The sequence below is a fragment of the Mytilus edulis genome, chromosome 11, assembly GCF_963676685.1.
Source record: "Mytilus edulis chromosome 11, xbMytEdul2.2, whole genome shotgun sequence".
Classification (NCBI taxonomy): domain Eukaryota; kingdom Metazoa; phylum Mollusca; class Bivalvia; order Mytilida; family Mytilidae; genus Mytilus; species Mytilus edulis.
Window position 1 is genome coordinate 64478782 of NC_092354.1, and position 22417 is coordinate 64501198.

General features: G+C 31.7%; 1 protein-coding gene across 1 annotated transcript; it reads right to left on the reverse strand.

The window, feature by feature from the left end:
- Positions 1–1549: 1549 nt before the first annotated feature.
- Positions 1550–22400, reverse strand: LOC139496060 (proteasome subunit beta type-4-like). The gene is made up of 7 exons (XM_071284494.1): positions 22237–22400; positions 8757–8963; positions 6025–6171; positions 5171–5252; positions 4588–4704; positions 2953–3041; positions 1550–1707 (listed from the first exon to the last, which is right to left on the reverse strand). The coding sequence occupies exons 1-7, from the start codon at positions 22368–22370 to the stop codon at positions 1695–1697; spliced, it is 789 nt and encodes a 262-aa protein (XP_071140595.1). The 5' UTR covers positions 22371–22400; the 3' UTR covers positions 1550–1694.
- Between the last annotated feature and the right edge of the window lie 17 nt (positions 22401–22417).

Below are 22417 nucleotides of genomic sequence, written 5' to 3' on the forward strand. Positions count from 1 at the left end.
AGACCAGAAAACATAATACCCATAAATGGGGCATAAAAATAACAATTTGATAAATTTGATTTGTTTTATTAATTTCTAAATTGATTTTTAGATATAGCATTAGTTATGCTGAATGTATTTATTATCTTTTCTTCAGTTCAAGAATCATATTATTTGTTTATGAAAAATAAAATCAGGATTATTTTTTTCTTGTCTGTAACTTCGAAACCCTGTCGTCCCCCTTCCTATATTTAAATTACTCTCTACTATTATTCAAGATCAATAAAATAATTAATAGATTTCAATTTGCTTGTTTATCAATTTTAAAGTTAACAGTTTCTCTTTCAAGAGAGGGATGAAAGATTTAAACTCATAGATCGAAAATAAATGGCCAACATGTGGCACCCATCCTGTTGCTTGTGTTATGTCAAACCGGTAAATAGTCTAATTCAGTAAGTCATATTTTTCAAAAGGGGAAGCAGTATTTGGGGTTTTGTCAGTTCCTTGTGAGTAAATAATGGACACATGATCTGGATTTTTATCAGATTAACTCTTAAATTTATGCTTTAAGTCACTCTGTATTTTTGTATTGCTTTGATGGCTTCAACCAAGTTACTGTTTATGTAGATCTTGTATTGCTGATCATCTATGCTCTTTACAGTACTGTTTCTGGTTAGCTAAAAATTGGAGAAAGATAGATAGATCCTAATGTTGTCCTGAAATTTTATTTATCTATCTTATTTCAGATAATGCATTTTACACTTGTTTTATCTTTAGCTAAGGTGGCGTTATGTGATACCCTAAGGATCATTAAATTAAAATTTTAGGTGAAATTAAAACAAAGTTTGAGCTAACAACAAACACCAAGTGATGGCAATAGCTCACATTTCAGTTTAGGCAAGGACCCCAAGGTGAGGTAAGAATGACACATGACATACATGTAGGTCCTAAAATGACATTTCCAATCATTATCCTAATTAATAATTTTCAATGAGCATATATCTGACAACAACATTAAGGAAGCTATATTAGGCAGTACAGTGATATAAATTTTGAATACATACTTGTCTTTCAGTCTCTGGTGGATTGTTTTTTAATTGGAAAATCTCCTTACTTATATTAATATACATTTATACTTATTTCAAAGGAAAAAATATTGGCAATTAATTGCTAGACATATTTTGATGGAAGATATGAGAGATCATAATACCAAACAAATGTTAAAGTATGGTTCTAACTTAGACGAGTCAATGAATCATGGTGAAAATCTGTCTTGACTCCACTGGTTTAATCCAAAAATATAATCAGATTGTGAATTGTTGTATCATGTGAGCCAAGATATACATGTATCATCCACCTCATGGAGCAAAACGTAAAAAGTTTTTAACGTCATATAAAATTTGACGTCATTTCCTTGCTCTATTTTACCATGGAAACCAAATAATAAGTTTTATAGCAATAACCTTTCTTTTTCTTTCTTACCATTGCAAAAACCGTGAGTTCCTGGACTGCATACACAAACCCTTAATTAGAACCCAGGTCCTTGGTAACAGGAAAAAGTAACAATATGGAATATTTATGATTTTATTAACAAATGATGATGAATCCAATAGCACTATAACAATAGTTCTTGTATCAAGTTCACTTAAAATGTCATCTTATGAATCTGTTGATTCTCTGTGATCTTGCCATCAATGACGAGGAGAAAATGTCTATCATTCATAACCCCTGGAAATATAACGACAAAACAGTTCAGTACTATAAATTATAAAGGGATATTGTATTTAAAGTAGATAATAAGTACTGTAAATTGTAAGGGCTATTCCAGTAAAAAATGTATGGGGGAGGGGGGGAGGGGTTTGGAAGACACATTATATTAATAATACATGGGTGATGGGTATCTGAGCAACTTTTCACACTATGATGCACTATAATTCTCAATTACAATTGTCTGGGTGACGGGTGCTGACAAAAACTGCATATTCAATTAAGTTATAAAGGAACATCATTATAGAACTGTAAAAGTGACGCTACCAAAGTTTAAACTTGATCTGAGTTTTGTGGTTAAAGTATTGTGTATAAGTTTCATAACATTTGGTTGAAAAAAGGGTTGAGGCAAACTTAAGTTAGAGAATTGGAACGAAATATTCAAATGGACAAGGATAAAATCTAATGTCCCCTCTGCTACAGCATAGAAATTAGTTGCTTTATTATGAAACCTATCCCATTGAGATTTTGCAATACATGTAATAATATTTTTGCAAATTTTTCTGACTCTTTATTTTATTCATGACCATTATTCTATATCAAATTATAACAGCAATGGCTACATCTATAGCCTACAATATTATTTAACTAGATCACTGTGATGTAATTGTTAAAAAAAAAGTTTATCTGTGAGCTTCTTTAAGTTTAAGATGAAGAGCACAGTATAGCATGCTTATATGAATGGTATACCAAATTTGAGGTTTTACTATAAAATGTACTTACTTAATTAATATACAATATTAGGTCAATGTCAGAAAAATATAAACCTTTTTTGTATTCAGCACAAAACTGGGTAAGGGTGAGGTTCTACTGAGCAGTTTCTCAGCCTCATACAAAAAAGTTTATATTTTTCTAACATTGACCTAATATGGTTTTTATAATGAAACTTAAATTAAAACATTGATAGCTATTAAAATAGTTACACAAACTTCAAAATTATTATCATCCCTTAATGAACCATTGATTGTGGAAAAAGTGTTCCATGATGAAATTGACATTGCACAAAATAAATCTCTGTTACTATATTTAGGAAATAAACACAACTAGCATAACTAGTTGCAGTATAAAATGAGCTATTTAATATCAGTTTCTGGTGAAAATAGATATTTTACTGTAATATGTACAGTACTTACTTACTTAATAAAATGAGTTATTTCCCGATCAGTTTTTAGTTGAACTGAAGGTTTTACAATAACATGTACTTACTTAATTAAATGAGCAATTTCCCAATTAGTTTCTGGTTGAACTGGAGGTTTTACTATACAACCATCTTTTGTTACTATTGCCACTTCATACTGAAATTAAACAAGCAAATATTAAGTAAAATGTTTGAAAATATAATCAATATTTATGATGACCTTTGAATTAAAAATACATTGGTCTCTCCTCTGTATCTAACCCCCTAATCTTATTAACCCTCTCAACGCTACACAAAAAAAATAGAAAAACGGCTGCTGCATTTTTTTTGTGTTCATTAAGTAGAACAGTATATTCCTTTTCAGACTGCTGTATCTTTTTTATTATAAGAGATACAGAGAAAGTTATTGCATGAAAAATGCTCAGGAGAGCATGAAATATAAATTTAAGCAATTATTTCAGTAAACTTTTTTATCTGGTTACCTGCATTTCAGGTAATTAGCAGGAAAAAGGTGTAAATTACAACATTTGTGTTGAATTTTGAATAAAAAACTACTTTTAATCTTCATTTATTTTGTTGTTTAATCTGCCATATAATAAAGAAACCCTAGTTGCTCGATTCCAAAGCGTATTGCACCATATTACACAATGTTAAATGTAATCATGGCACAAATATGCTTCGTCCTCAAAATTTTCAGTCAACCTCTGTTTCCCCCCCTTTTTCTACGTCTTGTAATGATTGATCAAATCATATTTCCCACAGGAATCAAATGTAATAAACACATTGAGATAACAAGAAACCTTTCAACTAATCCTTGTTGTCAGTTTCGGCATAGAAATGCTGTAATATTTCCATATGAACAGCTTCGTTTCAAATTTCCGCTATTTGCATTTGTCAAAATATTTGTTTTTATTTTCCTTCTACTGCATGATTTTACTTAAAAAAGTGTTGGGATTTTCAGCGCAAATGAGACCTTGTATATCCTCGAATCATACGAGGAAAAATTAGAGAGAACCCGAATGAAAACCAGATGGTTTAAGAGTCCTGATAAAAAATCCATTGTCATTGTGGCATATGCTGCGAATAGCAGTGGCGGACAGCGTATGTCATCGCGTCATATGCCGCGTATAGCATTGAAATGGTTAAAATCGCATTTACTCTAAAATGACAAAATCACAATAATAAATACAGGCAGTAATTTCTGAATTTACAGTATTTTGATCTTATGGTTTTTAAATTTTTAAAGCAAGGAAAACAAATTATTTTCAGTTATGAGCATATAATTGTATCTATTCTTTTTCCATTTTTCAAAGTATTTTTAGCATTTGAATCTGCTTTATACAAATATGAAATATAATCAATATCCAAACCAGTTTTTCACACAATAATTTTAATGGGTTTCTTGTAAAAAAGTTTTTCCTATACTCCAGTGCCCAAACTCTTAATATAAGAATAACCTTTACCTAATAACAAAATAGTGTATGTGCCAAGTCAGGGGCATATTATTCTGCAGTAATAATTTTTTGGTTGTATTTCATATTAATTTTTTAGTCTGTCGTTTTGTTATGTCTGTACTATGCCGTATGGGTTTTTCAAACAGTTGACGGCCATACAAGCTCTTCATCATTTGAAATCTGATGGATATTTGTCTCATTGGAATTCATACTGCATCTACTTATTTTTATATTACACAGCAATATTACCTTGTTAATAGATCTAGCATCTCTGTAATACAAAATCTTCATACATCTTTCTATTTGTTTTTGTGCTTCCTCTAACGTCATGTTAGGATTATTCTCATAAGCTTCTCTTAATAAAGGCTGAAATGTTTATAATTATTTTAATCCTTTATAACCTTTTACCAAATAAATATATTTTATCAGCATATATTTGTTGTGATATTGAAGAAGGGATATTAGATTATTGTCACATAATTTAGAGTGTTAAAGTGCTAGTTCACAAGTCTGTAGTACTGAGACAGGCCACCCTACCAGGACATACCAATTTCAGAGTCTTCCAGCCGGGGCCATGATACACATGTATATCATATCAGCAAGTAACTGTAGGAATTATGATTGCATTTTATACATAGTTAACCACAAAAAGCAGAAAATTACATTTTTTTTTCGAAAAAAAGCTGGATTACCAATTCAGGAATATGACATTTGTTATCCTTTTGTTTGATGTGTTTGTTCTTTTGATTTTGCCATTTGATTAGGGACCTCCCATTCAGATCTTTCCTTGGAGTTTGGTATTTTTGTTATTTTACTATTTATTGTGACTTACATTTGCTATATATGCTCCATAACCAGTACAAATAGTTGGCGATTCATAAGCTACACCTATCTTGTCAACAAAACCTAAAAAGCTGTAATATATAATATGCAAATTATTGGCAATCTGTACAGTATGTTCTAACTGATAAATATTTTTTTAGAACACAGGCTGGATGTTATATTTTTAAAATTTTGGCAAACCATCAAGATACAATGATTTTCTTTTATAAATACATGCAATATCATTGCTATAATGGAAGAAGCTATCAAAATACTTTGAATGTTTGAATTTTTTTACTATATTTACTACTTGAAAGTACTGTATAGTATAATGACATCAATACTATGACATAAGATCTAGTGGGCAAGTAGAACTGGTTTAACCATAGCTAATTATATATAACCAGTCATAGAAATTGGGGTTGGGCATAATTTACAGGAACTAATTGATGATTTTTCAAATTGCTACTACAAATGTACCAAAATCAACAGGACTGAATATATTTTTACAGGACTATCCTGTCCGTCCTGTGCTAATTCTGAGGACTAAACCCAACAAAATCAGGCTATCTGAACCATGTATTGCTTCAATTTGTTTGTGTTTTTATGCTCTTTCTTTCTGATGTAATGAGCAATAATCTCAGGTTCAAAATTGAATACTTATGGTTCTCTGTCCTGTAATCTTTCAACAATTGAATACTTACGGTTCTCCGTCCTGTAATCTTTCAACAATTGAATACTTATGGTTCTCTGTCCTGTAATTTTTCAACAATTGAATACTTACGGTTCTCCGTCCTGTAATCTTTCAACAATTGAATACTTACGGTTCTCCGTTCTGTAATCTTTCAACAATTGAATACTTACGGTTCTCCGTCCTGTAATCCTCCAACAAGGAACACATTCCACAGTGGATTAAACTGTGACCTTCTGTTATACAGTATTCTAGTCATCCATGAGTACAGTCCCCTTGGTGTGTAGCCAAAACCGTCATTTAAGCATTCTTCATCTATTCTGTAAATATGTATTCAAAACAATTAAACATTAATTTACATTTGAAATTAATAACTTTAATTGATTTCAATACAAATTAAACAAGTGATCCATGATTATCATTAAACTCCTATAAAAATGCACTCAACATGCTCAAACAACACATGTTTAACAAATAAGACACAATATCATCCCATACATTGCCATATATTACGGATTACAAATGTGTCGAGGTTTGTGATTGGATAACAACACAGAGATGTCAGTATATATTCAGGAAACTGCCGGGGTATATACTACGTTTTTATCCCCAATTGGAACCTCAAAAACGTCATCATAACACTGGTTACTATGTGACGTAGTCAAAAGCTATCAGACTGTCAGAGGCTCACAGAGGGAAAATAATGACGTGCTTCAGTCAATAATACATTTTTGATACAAAATCACGCATTTTACACTTTTAATACTTAAATTTAATGTTAAAAGTGTTATTATAAATTATTACATACACGATAAAATTATGTTCACAGCAAATTAGAAAATCCTTCACGTATGCCGAACATATCAGGTTGGGTTTTTCAATATATATGTGTTGTCAACAAATACCTGCACTGGAAAATAATAAGTCAGGGGTAATCCGTAATATAAGTGTAATTCAGGTCTCAGAAAGGGTATATACCCTGTCTGAGACCTGAATAACATATAATGTCATCAGAAAATGAAATAGAAATGTTTAAAATTACATCATACATGTACATGAAAAGCTTAAAATAATAAATGAATTCAACACAGCTACCACACACTTATAAAAAAAACTATGCATTCAGTATAATTAGTTTTAATATTGTGGTTGAAGTTGTTCATGAAATATAACCAATATATTTTTGACCTATCAAACATACATTTAGGCCACACCAATTTGATCCCTTGTTCGACGGACCCGCCCGCACCTATTTTTATTCAAAACAGAATTTTTTTTATTTTTTTTTATATTCCCGCTTCCCGCATCCGGAATTGTAATCATGTCCATTTCCCGCACCATTTTTTGTTGTTGTAAATATTATAAAAAGATATCAACATTGGTTAAATCACAGTCTAACCGGTATATAACGATTTTAAACACAAAAGCACCCCACCACACTGTGCAAATATCTGTGAGAATATTTGTTTCAGCATGAAACCTGGAGTGCTCCGATAAAAATTTATAACAGCGGGTATTTCCGTGAAGAACAAAAAATTGGTTTCTTTCCCCCTTACTTATATTCCCTATAAAAAAATGTTCGTTGTTAGAATAAAGTACAAAGAACTTCAGACGGATTTGCCTTCAACTGGAATTATATTGTATGATGGCGAAACAAAACTATCCATAGCGGCTGCATGTTTATGCACCTGTCCTGATTGATTCAGGAGCATGTCGTTCAGCAGTTATCGTTTGTTGATGTTGTTCATTGGTATTTTCCCGTTTGGATATATAAATTAGATCGTTGGTTTTACTGTTCGAATTGTGTACGCTAATAATTTTGGGGTCCTTTATAGCTTGCTGTTTGGTCTGTATCAAAGCCCTGTGTAAAAGGCCGTACTTTGACCTGTGTTTGTTATTATCAGGTTGAGAACAACCCTCCCTCAGACAAGGGGTCATTTTACTGATGTAGAAAAGACAATAGAAATACCAAGGATTTGTATAGTTCTTCTATACAAAACCGAACACTTAGAATTTTGTACTCAAAAAGAGGAGAGTTACATCATATTTTAAACAAATTTTTCTAAAAGAGGGGTCCACTTTTTTTGAATAATATTAAACTGTTAAAGTAAATGTGTTAACATGGTTAAAGTCCAGGAATATTACTAAATTCTTGGACATGTTTTGACCATTTAATACCAGATAGATATATAGTTCTATGAGAAAATATGAGCCCTTTTGTACAAACAAATATATCATAACTTATATTGATCCCTCATAAAACATGTAAAAGGGATATTTATAACATTAAGGGGTTGCCCCCAAACTGATTATGATTTGGATGGAGAATTGTCTCATTGTCAGTCACACATACATAGACCAGATTTAATTATTTCTTGGTGAACAGGGAAAAAATACTTCAGAAATTAAAGAAATGTCAAAGTACAAGTGATGAATCAAGTTTTAATATTGTCAAAACCTATTATTTTATGTTTACAAAAAAAAATTATAATCGCTCGCCTTTACTTTTCAAGCTTCGCCTCAAAAATTTGCAAATTAAATATTTTTTTATTAAAATTTTCAAATCGCTCGCTCGCCCCAAATTTTGGAGTCCAAAAATCCGTAGAACAAGAAATTAAATTGGTGTGGCCTTATAAGATGTTTTCAGGAGTGTGATAATAAATATATATAGTATTAATGCTCTTGGTACACAAATTTTTCTTGTAGTTTTACAACATGTATTATAAATATATTATAAATGTGCACAAGCTTGTCAACAAGAGCTGCACAAAAATCCTGTCCTTTGTCTTAAACTTTATCAAATTTCAGCAACTGGATTTTATTCTAAGCTGTATCAACAACAGAAAACGTTTTCATATTGCTGCAATTTGCATCTATGGTTAAGCCATACATGTACGTGACTTACACTCTTTGTTCAATTACACTTTGTAAATACTGGAAATCTGCATAATCTCCCCCACAGCCTATGATTGTACTGTCATTAACCTTCATCACACGAGAGAGATTCCTGTACCGGGCGAGAGAGCCATATGATCCTAACATGTCAGCAGCTATCACTACTCCACCATTAAACTTTATACCTAGGACAGACGTTCCAGTTACAGTTGGTGCTCTGAAATACAAATGAAATAAAGAAATGAGGGTTAAGTCAAGATAATATTTAGACATCTGCAGTATATACTAATTAAGATATACATGAAATAGTTACAACTTGTACTGAATTTTTTGTAACATTGTTGTTTCATTTCATAGATAGATGAATCAACAATTTGATAGTTATTGGAAAGTTCAGTTGATCTTGTCTGAGATTTGTTTCTTCTTGGTCATTTTGGTGACATAAAAATTGCTTATTGATAAACCATAGATTTGTTTGGAATGCATTCTAAAACAAGTTCATCAGTTTTTTCTTGTGTTAGTGAATAAGCATTCTTTAATTATTAATCATCATGATTATAAGATTTTTTTGTAAAAAAAGCCTTCTTTTGAGACCAAATGAATATGATTAATTATGATTAAATACAACACATCTACTTACACAACCGAACTTACAGTTTATTGTTTGTCATTTCTGTTATGCTTAGGTTCATTAAACAGTGGAGATTTCAGAAAATTCAGGGGGTATTCTGCTTTCAAATTGCTTAAAAGTTTTGATAGCACATCTCAAAAATATAATCAATGCAGACCGCTATAGAGTTATGTCCTTCACAGGAAAAAAATCAACAATTATGTGCGCCTTTATCATTTACCAGATATACATGTAACATCATTACATGTGCAAGGGGATCACTTGTATTAACGTTCATCAAGCGTCTAAGTGTCATTATTTTGAAGGATAGTCTAGAAATAAGGTTTGTTCTGTAGATGCATGTACTTAATCATAATTTCTTAATGACAACAGTGCTGATTGTCAATTGTGAGAATTTAATTTGTCAAGACAAATAATTTGTAAAATTAGTACAAAAAAAAAGTAGAAAATTTTTTAACTAGTAAATTGTCACAGAATTGAAGATGCCGCTAAACGAATAAATGATAGTCACTCAAATGAATTTTTTGGGCAAAAATGCATCCAACTTGAAAGTTGTCTAAAGGAATATTAATGCATGTTGTTTCATAACCTGGTCGTTTCGTAACTATGTTGATTTGTAACTGAGACGTTTCGTACCTGGTGTAATTATATATGGTTATAAAGTGTTATTTTAAATTAATTAGTTTAAATGAAACAGTTAAAGTTATTAATTTATAAATGATCAAATTGTTTATCTAATAATAACAATATTGTAATGTTTTTAATTTAAAACTTTCTTAAATCTTTTTAATTATTGGTTATAATTGGTAATTATGCTTAGGTGTTCTTTCTGTAGTTATAAGACTCCAATATCGTCAGACTAAAAACAAGAAACATGAAAGAAACCTAATGATGGAAAAAAAAAAGATTAATAAAGAACTCAGCAACATAAAGATGAGTGGTGTCAAGTATTGGAGACAACAAAGCACGTGACAGACAACTAAATACTTTGATAAGGACGGGGTACATCTAAAATGATGATGGACAATTTAAATTCTTCTGTTCTATTCGCATGTGTGCAAAACTGTACTTGTAAAGTGCAAAGTTTTGTGCAATCAATTATTCAATAAATAAATATAGATTAATGTACAAAATAATGAACAAAAAACAAATGTGTAACAAACGAAAACCATTGAATTACAGGCTACTTTAGACGGGTACAGGTCGTTTCGTAACCTGATATACGTACACCAATAGGTCTTTTGATTATTTTTTAAGTAACCTACGACTCATATTATTATTATATATTGATATTGGATACAAAACCTCTCAGGTACGAAACGACCTAGTAAGTTACGAATCGACTAGTTACGAAATGACCAGGTTACGAAACAACCTGTACCCGTCTAAAGGAGCCTGTAATTCAATGGTTTTCGTTTGTTACACATTTGTTTTTCGTTCATTATTTTGTACACCAATAGGTCTTTTGATTATTTTTTAAGTAACCTACGACTCATATTATTATTATATATTGGTATTGGTTACAAAACCTCTCAGGTACGAAACGACCTAGTAAGTTACGAATCAACTAGTTACGAAATGACCAGGTTACGAAACGACCTGTACCCGTCTAAAGGTAGTCCAGCCCTGGCCTCAGTGACTCATTTTTTTTAATTTTTTTTTTTGTTGTCACTGAGTCCAGCTCGCACTCCATTACCTTCAATGGTGCAAGCTCCCGGGTAGATTACCCGGGGACGATAGAGACAATGACAGAGAGCTGAAGTACGAAAAATGTATCACAAATGGTAAAACTTGATAAAATAAACAAGTTACATACCTGAAATGCTTGTACACTATATGGAAACTCATCTTAACAGAAGGAAATCCCTTGCAGTCGGAGCTGTGGACATCTTGTTTACATCAGTAACGCTATATTACGGAACGTGACGTTTCTACGCTATAACGTTAGACGAAACGAATTCAATGTATCGATACAGATTTTCAATGTTTAAAACTCGTTAAATCAACTATTTTGCACCTCAAACTATTTAAACGCGGACCTTAGGGCACTGAATGCTGCTGGTAAATTATGACACTTTAAATCATGTTTATATATGTGTACCTTCTGTTGTTCGGATGAAGTTTACTTCATGATTGTGTTTTTTTCTTCAGTTCCCGGCAAGTGACAGAAAGTTCAAACCAAATTAATCAGTTTTAACTTTCCACATATCATGGTTTCTTTCAGTAAATGACCGGACAATTATTATAATAAATTTCTTCATTAATTTATCATCACACTTTTATTTTTTTAACATTTTTTTATCCCGAAATTCCATCAAAAATCCCGAATATTTAATTTGGGGTTGCCGTACGGCCAACAGGCGGCTCTGTCCATTTCCCTGCGATGACATATAATATATCAACCTTTTTGAATGTGAATTAATTGTTACTTATGACAAAATGAAGAACAACTTTAATACTGACGATTTTCATTTTCTCTCATTTTTTTTTAAAGTTCTTGTTAATACTTTAACGCGGTAAGTCTTTTTTTTTTAAAGCAGCGAATGATAAGTCTGAAATTGTTTTTCACTTAAAGTCTTTTATTAGTGTATTCAATTTAACATTGTAATTTAATGCAATTTAATACATTTTTCTTTCTTTCAAATTAAAGAAACACATACCCGCTATTAACATATGGACCAAAATAAAGTATTTTGGATGGTGATCGATAAATCATTTTCCAAGTCCAGTTTCCAAAATCGTATCAGGGCCAGACCATCTCCGTTAACATTCGGATAGAAAAATTGTTAAAAAATAAAAGCTAGTGTAATGGTTAGTTGATGAAGAGATTTTATATTGTCCTGTCATTGACTGAAAATTTACGACGAAACGCAATAATCGTTCGAGTTATACACTGTAAATCTACCTGACGCCTGACGCGTCCGGACGCGTTCAAAATTTGTACACCGAATGTTCAATATTTTAACGTCATATGTTCATGCTTAGAGACGTGTTCAAAGTTTTAACGTTTGTGTTTAAAATATTAACATGTGTGTTCAGACACAGTGTACACCGGTGTTCAAATTCTGATCTGAAAAAGAGGATAGGTGTTTGTCCGATTTTCTATATTTCTAATTGGCAAATTTACAAAGAAATTCATGTAAAAATATGAATGTACACGCAGGATGATGATCTTGTGAATTTTTGACAAATAATTTAGTAATTGTGAAATATTAAACTTCCAAGCTGGCATACGTGTATAGTTTATGAACTTATTTTATTATTATTACTAGTTTTACTTATAAGTGACATAATTATGCATATTAATGAGGCCTGTTATGACAATATCGTAATAAAAATATGTCGATGTTTATCTTAATATTTCATGATCTGTTCAGTTTATTAACATTACATGTTCAATCCGTGTTCAAATCGCTCGAAATTTGGAACACATCGTGTTAAAAAAAATATACCAGGGTACCAAATACCGGAAACAGATATCGGCTGGTGATTTAGGCGGTTAAACGAAGAAAGGATACACATAAGGTAGAGAACTGGAGAATAGACTTCTATCCCACATGAACACGAAAGAAGTGAGTAACAAGTTAGGATAATCTCCATAGGTAGTTCGAAGTCTTCCTTGTTATTTTCTCATGTCAGATATATATTTGTCAAATATTCATAACTGTTATATCCAAATTTTCAATATTCAACATAAAAGACGAATTAAAGAACAGTATTTAACGTAAATAACTGTCAGCTTTGTTCTGGTGATTTTCTAAACTGCTGAATAACCAGTCTGTGATCGTCTGTCTGTTATATAGAATAAATGATGATTTTTGACATCCACGTATATTAGCTGAACAATAAGTGTTTAAAAGAACTCTAACATCAAGTGTTCAAAAATGAAACACAAAGGCATTAAAAAAATGAACACCACACAATCAATTGATGAACACAAAGTGTTAAGAACTCTAACATCAAGCGTTCAAAAATGTAACACAAAGGCATTAAAATCTGAACACCACATATTCAATTGATGAACACTAAGTGTCAAATAACTCTAACATCAAGTGTTCAAAAGTGAAACACAAAGGCATTAAAAACTGAACACCACACATTCAATTGATGAACACTAGTGTAAACATAAGGAACATCATTTTTGACTTAGAAAATTCACTTTTTTTTTATTTTGCAGGAATCTTTAGATTGGAATGTTTGAATTAGAAACCGTTAGCAAATAAGCCCACGAAGGTCATTTCTGCATGCTATAATGTGTTGGAAAAAAGAAAGATGTCAAAAAGGTATGACAATATATGTATATTAATAGCTTATGTAGGTGTATCTTTTCTATATCTGTATACCTTAGGTCAAGAAATCGACTTATGTAATTTATAATGTTAAAACTTGCATTTCACTGCCATGGAATATCAATTTGTACTCTAGTATATATCGAAAATCCAATTAAAGCCTAACAACTATTGCATAATTTGATGCTTTATGAACAACTCTCTTCTATTAATTTTAAATTTTATTTTGCAGGATATATAGGCGCATAGACGTTACTTGTTGTGGAGGATTTTGACATTAGAAGTTGATGATAACACATAAAATGCCAAGTTGAACCAGTTGATAGCTTTTAGTGAAGATGCACTGAAAAGTTGAGCGTACATTGTGTGTGATCGTACTAGAACTGTTGGAATTTGAAAACTTTTAAACTTTCATTGTGACAAATATCTATATCATAAACTATCTACTTATCACATTGACATGCTTTTTTGGTTAGGATACACATGATGTAGCAACTATATCTTGTCTTGTAGAAGAAAATAATTATTTGTGATATATTTAAGTCGGTTTAAAAACATTATGTATGTGATTTCACTGACTGTTACTTGTGATATCATATGGTATTCTTGTGCACTTTTCTTACATATATGCTCATTTGATTATATAAAGAATTACTTGTTAAAATATGTTTTATTGTTGTATTTTGCCTGATTCAATATAGTTTTTATAACAGTTTAATATTAATTAAGTTTAGTACTTATGGCAAATTATGTACGCTTAACAATAGAACATGTTCCACAATTGAACACTAGCAATTTGAACACCTATGTCAACTGTTCTGAATGTTAACGTCTGGTGTTCTGAATCTTAACATTTTGGTTTTTAAACATGTTCTGTGCGTTCAAAAAGTGTTACATGGCTGTTGAACGCGTCGACGTATTAAGATTTTGAACATTCGGACACGTTAAATCGTTGAACACTAATGTTAAGGTCTTTAACATCAAGTGTTCAAAAATGAAACACAAAGGCATTAAAAACTGTACACCACACATTCAATTGATGAACACTAGTGTAAACATTTGGAACACCATTACACGTTCAAAAAGTGTTACAAAAAAGCGTTCAAGCAGTGTTCTATTTATTAACACTTAGATTTACAGTGTATATATTAGACTCTTTTTTTTTAGTCCTAGAAGATATGGCCTACTATGAAAACATTGACGTTACGCGCGATGTTTGTACATGTAAGCGTAACACAACGTCGCGAATATTTCGTAACGTTCAAACCGAAAATTCGACTGAAACGTTGTTTTTAAGCAAGTGCGACATTCTTGTAAGACTCGGCAAAATTGACGATGCTTTTTAACTACTTATCGAAAATTGATGTATTTTAGTTTTTTGATAATGGAAAAACCCGTTTTTCAAAATATTAAATAGTTTTGACGAAAATCATAGTTTAGTGGTTACAATAAATGAAATATGTTACGCGGGACAACCTAAAAATCGCTGTTTTAAAAAAAATAAGCTTGTCGCATGCAGCATAAAACATAGTTTCAACAATTATTTTTTTCGTTTTTATTTTAAAAATCGTTATTTTTTAAAATACGTACAATAACAATGCATATGATATCACACAATTATATATTTTGGACTTGCGTCTTGCCAACTACATCAAATTTCCAATGAGGTACGATCATCGTGCGTAACGTCATTCCTTTACAGGTGTGAATGGGTTTTTTTACCCGAAGAAAACGTTCATACATCCGAGTTAATGCAGCAAGTTCTTTAATTAGAAAATCATTAGAAAATCAAAAATATTTTTGTTTTGGTAACTATGTGACATTTATAACTGTTAATTTCCATAGATGCAGAGTGCCGACAGATTTGTTGCAAAACGTAACAGTTATTTGACATTGATTGCTTTATCGTTTTCCCCGGAATATTCTGCTGATTGTTGACCTTCAAAAATATCATTTTTGAAAATTCTATTGATACCTAAGCATCTGCAAGATTTATCTATATATATAACACTAGAACACACCCGTGATATCGCGGGTCAGTGACTGTATTAAAGTATTTAGCTATGCGCAAGCCTTATTTTAGTATTAGTATTGTCATCTGATAAAGTCATGCCGATTGTAAGATACACAGTTTTCTCTGCTTTCAAATCTTTCTGTTTGAACCCGTCGAACTGGAACTTATCAATTATTGATAATATTAATTATTTGGAAAACAAAAGGTCCTGGAATGGAGTACTTTTTAATCAACAGCATTGTCCTATATAAGTTATAAATAAAGTTGAATTCTTTGATTGGCTGTTTTACATCATGCCCGATAACAAATTGAAAACTGTACTATACGCCTTATTTTAGTCCAGATTTTTAGTATTCGTATTGTTATCTTAGAAAGTCTAACTGATTAAAATACTACAATAGGTAACAATTTGACAATTAAGTAGTGTCAACCCTGTGATTATGACCCGTGTAATACTATATAGCATATTAATCCTGAATACACCGTTTGGTGGCGCGCCTGGCAAGTGCGGAACGTACAGATAAGGTAATCGGTAACAGGTGAATATACTATTGGTATCGGTATCGGACTCGACCCAGAACTTCTTAATTATTGGCAATATTATTTACGTGGAAAACAAAAGGGCCTGGAGTGGTGTAATTTTTAATCTACACCTTTGTACTATATTAGTTATATATAAAGTTGAATTCTTTGATTCGTCGTTTTTACGTGATGACGGCTGACAAATTGGACCTCGTAATTTTAGTATTATAGATATCTTCTTATGCATTACGGACTGAGTTTTAACACTTTATTTTTATTCTTGCAATAACTTCTCATTTATATTCTTGCAAAAACTTTTCATTTATAATGCACGCCGTATCCCTATGAAATTTTGTTTTGGAAGTAGGAATTTAATTTATAGAAACTCAGGTTGGTGTATGAAAATCCGGGAATTGTAACCCTATTAATGCAAATCCGTTTGAATATGATCACAAAAAACACCAATAGAAAAATAGAAAAAAACAAAATTTATTGGACTGAAAGAATACGGATTGAATAAGGAAAAAGCAAAACACAAGCAGACGTTGAAACTCATGATCATACAAAAATTAGTTTGTCAGCATGGAATGGGAAAAAAAAATGGTTATTGTTTGAATAACTTTCCCTGTATTCCAAGTAAAAACAGTCTCTGAAATTCATTGTTCTGTACAGAAGAAATCCGATATAGAACCGAAATGGTTTCTGGATTTTTTTTGGGTGTTTTTTTTTGTGTGAATAAATGGAGGTATGGGATATACAATAAGATAGCAAAGGCTATACAATTAACGACATCAAAACCATAGACATTTTTCAGTTTCCTAGTACATATTTGTTTAAGTCCTTAAACTTCTAATTGAACTTCTGGAGAAAAATCAAACCATAATGAAATCAGGAGATGTGGTATAGTTGACAATGAAACAATTTTCCACCAAAGACCAACTGACGTACATGATAGCTTGCTAACATTGCTACATTTGATAACACCAGTTTACCATTTCACTACACTGCATATTCACTGATACATGAATTGTCACCACATTCCTTATAAAATAGCACCATCATATTGTTTAACCGTTCGGCAGTCCAATTTGCACTGGGTATATATATAGGTTTCATATATACGGCTTATCTATTAGGACGGCAGTCTTTTAAATAGTATACCTGCTTGCATGCTTGTACTAAAGTTGCGTATATCGTCAGGGTTTTTTTTTTTGGAAATGACAGGTTGCTGGATTTGGCATTATGATACATGATATAAAATAACATGCAGAATACAGACTCCGGCTTACATGTCGTACATGCACAATTTCAAACTGGAATTTTTGCAGGGAGTGTTTTACTTATATAGAGGGTGCATATGTAAGCGTAATTTCATTCCACCGTGTATTTATTCCGGGTATCTGTTTTTCACTAGAGAATATTGGAAGTAAAAAGTGTCACGAGCGTCGATCTTGGTATCGTTGTTTTGTTTATATTGACCGGTTTATTGTTTACATATACATTTATGGGTTGAAATTAGAATATTTTTCAGGGAACCAGTGTAATAGTCCTTCATTACTGAGTAAAAGTATAAATTTTTCGTCAGAAGACAAGTTATAAAATTGATCGTTATGTTTTACTGCTTCATTATACAGTACAGTTCAAGAGTACCAACTCTCCCACACCCTACACCGAGGAAAATGTCGGAGCCACTCCGACAAACTCCGATATTCCTCTCAAAATGTTGGGAGGAATTTGGGAGTAATCTCTCCCAAAATCAGGTAAATGTTTATTGTGATAACGAGCTCACTCTCGACACCGAGGAATTAATTGCCCTTATCCTACTTTGATCTATACCGGCACAAGACTGAATGGGTAATTGGATTACCTGACAGGTAAAGGTTGAAGTTATAAAGAGTTATATTTCCGGTCTACTGTACCAGTTTAAGTGTCAAACCGGTGTATAATTTTAAATGTCTTTTATACTAATTAAATTTCATTTGTGGTAATAAAAACTAAAGTCAAAATATTTTCGTATTTTTTGTTAGCCCATCTAAAAATATCTTAACCTTAATGTACTTGCTTTAAAAAAAAACGATTATAAAATATAGCGGAATATGTGAAAAACAAAATATTCTACTTCAAAGTTAAAGTCTTTATTTAAAAATTATAAGTCTAAAAGTTTTATATATGCAAGTAAAAAGGAAAATTTATTCACCATTCATTAGACAAAATGATTGCCCCGTATTAATTGTGTAAATCTACGGCATTTTCTTTTTACGATTATCTAATTGCTGGAATGAATAAAAGATTTAAAAGCAAAATGTTGTTGTTAATTCTTTCAATTGTATTTAAGTTTTATAAAAAATGAAAACTACTTAATTTTGACCTCGATGTCTTCACCAGTAAATTAATATTTTATTTACGAAATGAGCATACTTGTGTAAAAATAACCGGAAACTTTCGCTAAATTAATCTGAGCAGTTAAATAAAATTACGTGTTTGAAAGTTTTGTATATTCAAGTAAAAAGGAAAAGATTATTCACCATTCGTTATGCTTTTAAAACAATTACGGCATTTTCGTTTTACGATTTGTTGGCAGTACAGCAGAATAATAATACATTTCCGTTACAACAGGAATACTTCCAGCTGCATTAATTCGTCTTTGTTTAATATTAACTTTCGCACAATGAATGTAAATTTGTGTATTTTCAACAAAAGATTTTAAAAACAATTATTTGCCGTGCGAAGACAATTCCACGATACACATCTCAGTTATCAACAGTTTGGGTTGAACTTGACTTACTTAACAATGTTAAATGCTAAAAATAGTTAACATCAATGTTATCCACAGCACGAGTTTATTAAAGGGCGGGAAAAAATATCGCGTACTAGTAAACTCAGGTGACCTTTCTGGCCGACCGTGGGAAAGTCCATTCAAGGTTTCTAAAGTTGCAGAGCGACATTTTTGTGCAATCGTATTGAGGCTCCAGAAGGTCCTTTTACAATTGATTTATCGGGAAAATATAATTCTTATCCGAATAAACGTGAACACATTTTTAACTATTTGAATTTTAATGTTTTATCTTTCAAAAAAGAAAGTACATTAGTTATATGTCCATGGTCAATAATATAGATTTACAGTTGGTGATGTATTAATGGAAATTATGATGGAAATTGTCCGGGGTGACTGATTGTATTCAAATGACAATAATCATGATAATACGATAAAGAAATGCCAATTGTAGGCGGTTGGGAAATTTTGAAAATAAAATGATGACTGATTTAACTGGAATAGAATATTATGATGGGCAATTATGAGGTTTGATAAATTTTATTAATAATTAAAGGATTAGTGACCTATCGGATAGCGATAAGCGGATTACTTATCATCACAACTTTTAACATCTTTTGTAAACGTAAAATGATTGAGCGTCATAAACTTGTCAAACACCGGTAGAATTATAGTACATTTATAATATAATTAATGTGAAAATATTTTTCACTTTCCAAATTCAAATGACGAAATTGATATAAATACTTTCGTCAATTTGAAAACCGTTCCGTAAAATGCGAAAATGACGAACACTATCAATATCACTTGAAATTATTTCCTTTGTCAACAGAGTTGTCATTTAACAGTTTCTGTTCGTAATTTGAATTATTCAAGTCTGTATAAATGTACCGAGGTGGTGAAACATCATATTTTACATTGCTCAATAAATTAAGTTTACTTGATGATCCGATGAATCGGGTTACCGAAAAAAAAACATGATTTTATTAGCCAGTTGATTTTTTAATAATGAACAATTAATGCGCTGATATTGCTTATTGAATAAGTTATAAAAGAAACTAATTGTGGCAAAATCGTCCTTGCTGAAAGAACACAATGTATGACCTGACCGGACTGTAATAGAAACACAAAATAACAATTTTCTTCATACTTTTTCGTATGTACGTTCTATTTTAAAGATAACGGCATAAGACACAAATATAAAAGATAATAATTATCTTATTCTAAATGATATTGTCACATCTTTATCTGTCAAAGAAAGGAAAACATTTGTTCAATTTATAATACCGTGATTTTAAAGCACACCTGTGCAACCAAGATCGATTAAATGTTCAAAGGTAAATTATCTGGGTAATCCAATTATGTTGTCACGCGTCGTTAATTTGAAGTACATCCGATGGGCAATAAACCAATTAACAGCCACGCGGTGTTGGGAGAGAATCTTTGGAGGATTTTAGGAGTGAAATCCGCGGTACTCGGTGTGATTCCGAGAAACACGGAAATCGGAGAAAAAAGTTATCGAATCGATATTTTTGAACAGTACTGTACAATATATTTCGAAGGTCTGCATATAAAGGACATAAAGTAACTACCTGTTTCTCATCTTCAATTTCGTTTTTACACATGAAACAACATCTTTCATTTACTCGCTTTTTCTCATATCGTCCTGTTTCTATTTTAATTGGCGCAACGCCACATCTAAATTTTGCATAAGCACTTCTAAATTTAATAGACATATTTTGTTTTAAATATAACTCTGTACAATATTGTGATTTATATCGCTTATAAGTACGAAGCATGTTACCATTACTCTGTGACAAAATTTTCGTTTGCCATTCTGCAATATATTTATTAAATAAAACATTTTCAATTTGTACGGAACAACTTTCTTTATGCAGCACACTATTAATACTAGTATACAAATCAAAGTTACAATATTTAAGTTTTTTTCATGACTCTATTACACTAGTTTTTCTTATTATTTACAGCATTTTTATGGGACCATTTGAAAACTTTATAATTTATTCTGTCATTGGTCATGGCACTACATCTTGCCCAATGCCTTAAGACACATGTTCATTGTTTTACACTAGGAGGTCTCCATCCCATGTCCCCGTTAATTTCATCATTTGGCGTATACTTACCAACACCTATAAAAAAAACCTGATAGCTCTGTTCTGGACAGCGTTGATACAAGAAAAAGAACGAGTGCCCCAAATGGATGCACCGTAGCTTATTACTGACCAGACCAGAGTATCAAATAATGTTTTAAAGGTACTGTGCTAGAAACCACAATGTGCTTTACATTTAACACTTAATAAACTTAGAGCTCGACTGGCAGACATGGCTACAGCTTTAGCCATAATATTATGATGAGTGGTGGATATTTGGAACTGGATTCGGATTAACCAACCTTTTAAATTCTGTTGATGGATAAAAAGCAATATGTGAATTTGTCGCAAAAATTGACGTTTTCCTATAAAATTACAAGACCAAAAATGGTGATCAAAGTTTTTATGCATACAATGACTTATACTGATGTAACTAGATTCAAAATACAAGTGTGCCAAAAAGTTTAGAAATCGGGAGATATGCCATTCGGTATCGTGTTACGAGTTTAAACGTTGAAAATCTTTATCGATTCATTGAATTCGTTTCGTCTAACGTTATAGCGTAGAAACGTCACGTTCCGTAATATAGCATTACTGATGTAAACAAGATGTCCACAGCTCCGACTGCAAGGGATTTCCTTTTGTTAAGATGAGTTTCTATATAGTGTACAAGCATTTCAGGTATGTAACTTGTTTATTTTATCAAGTTTTACCATTTGTGATACATTTTTCGTACTTGAGCGCTCGGGCATTGTCTCTATCGTCCCCGGGTAATCTACCCGGGAGCTTGCACCATTGAAGGTAATGGAGGGCGAGCTGGACTCAGTGACAACAAAAAAAAAAAAAAAAAAAAAAAAATGAGTCACTGAGGCCAGGGCTGGACTAGTCTAAAGGAGCCTGTAATTCAATGGTTTTCGTTTGTTACACATTTGTTTTTTGTTCATTATTTTGTACATTAAACAGAATGGAGCCAAGAAAGAAATGATCTGTCAAATGTATCGGTCATGCATGGTTTTGAACTGACTGGTAGACTAATTTCAACATTACTACCAACAATGACATTAATGTTTCAAAATAAAGAGAAAAAAGGGGGGATTTGTAACACGGCTTCGTCTTTCTATGTGTACTTGTTTATTGTGATATGCCTTACAGTGTACGTTTAGCTGCACCAATCTGTGATTGATTTTGCATTGCAGTCTGTCCTGGGCCTGGGAAATTGTAAACGGAACCAGGAGATGGTCCATTTCTCCAAAATTCTGTAGACATCATACTCTCCGAAGTCATCTTTTACCGGAAGTGGATACCGACTGCATTACTCTCTAAATTTATCA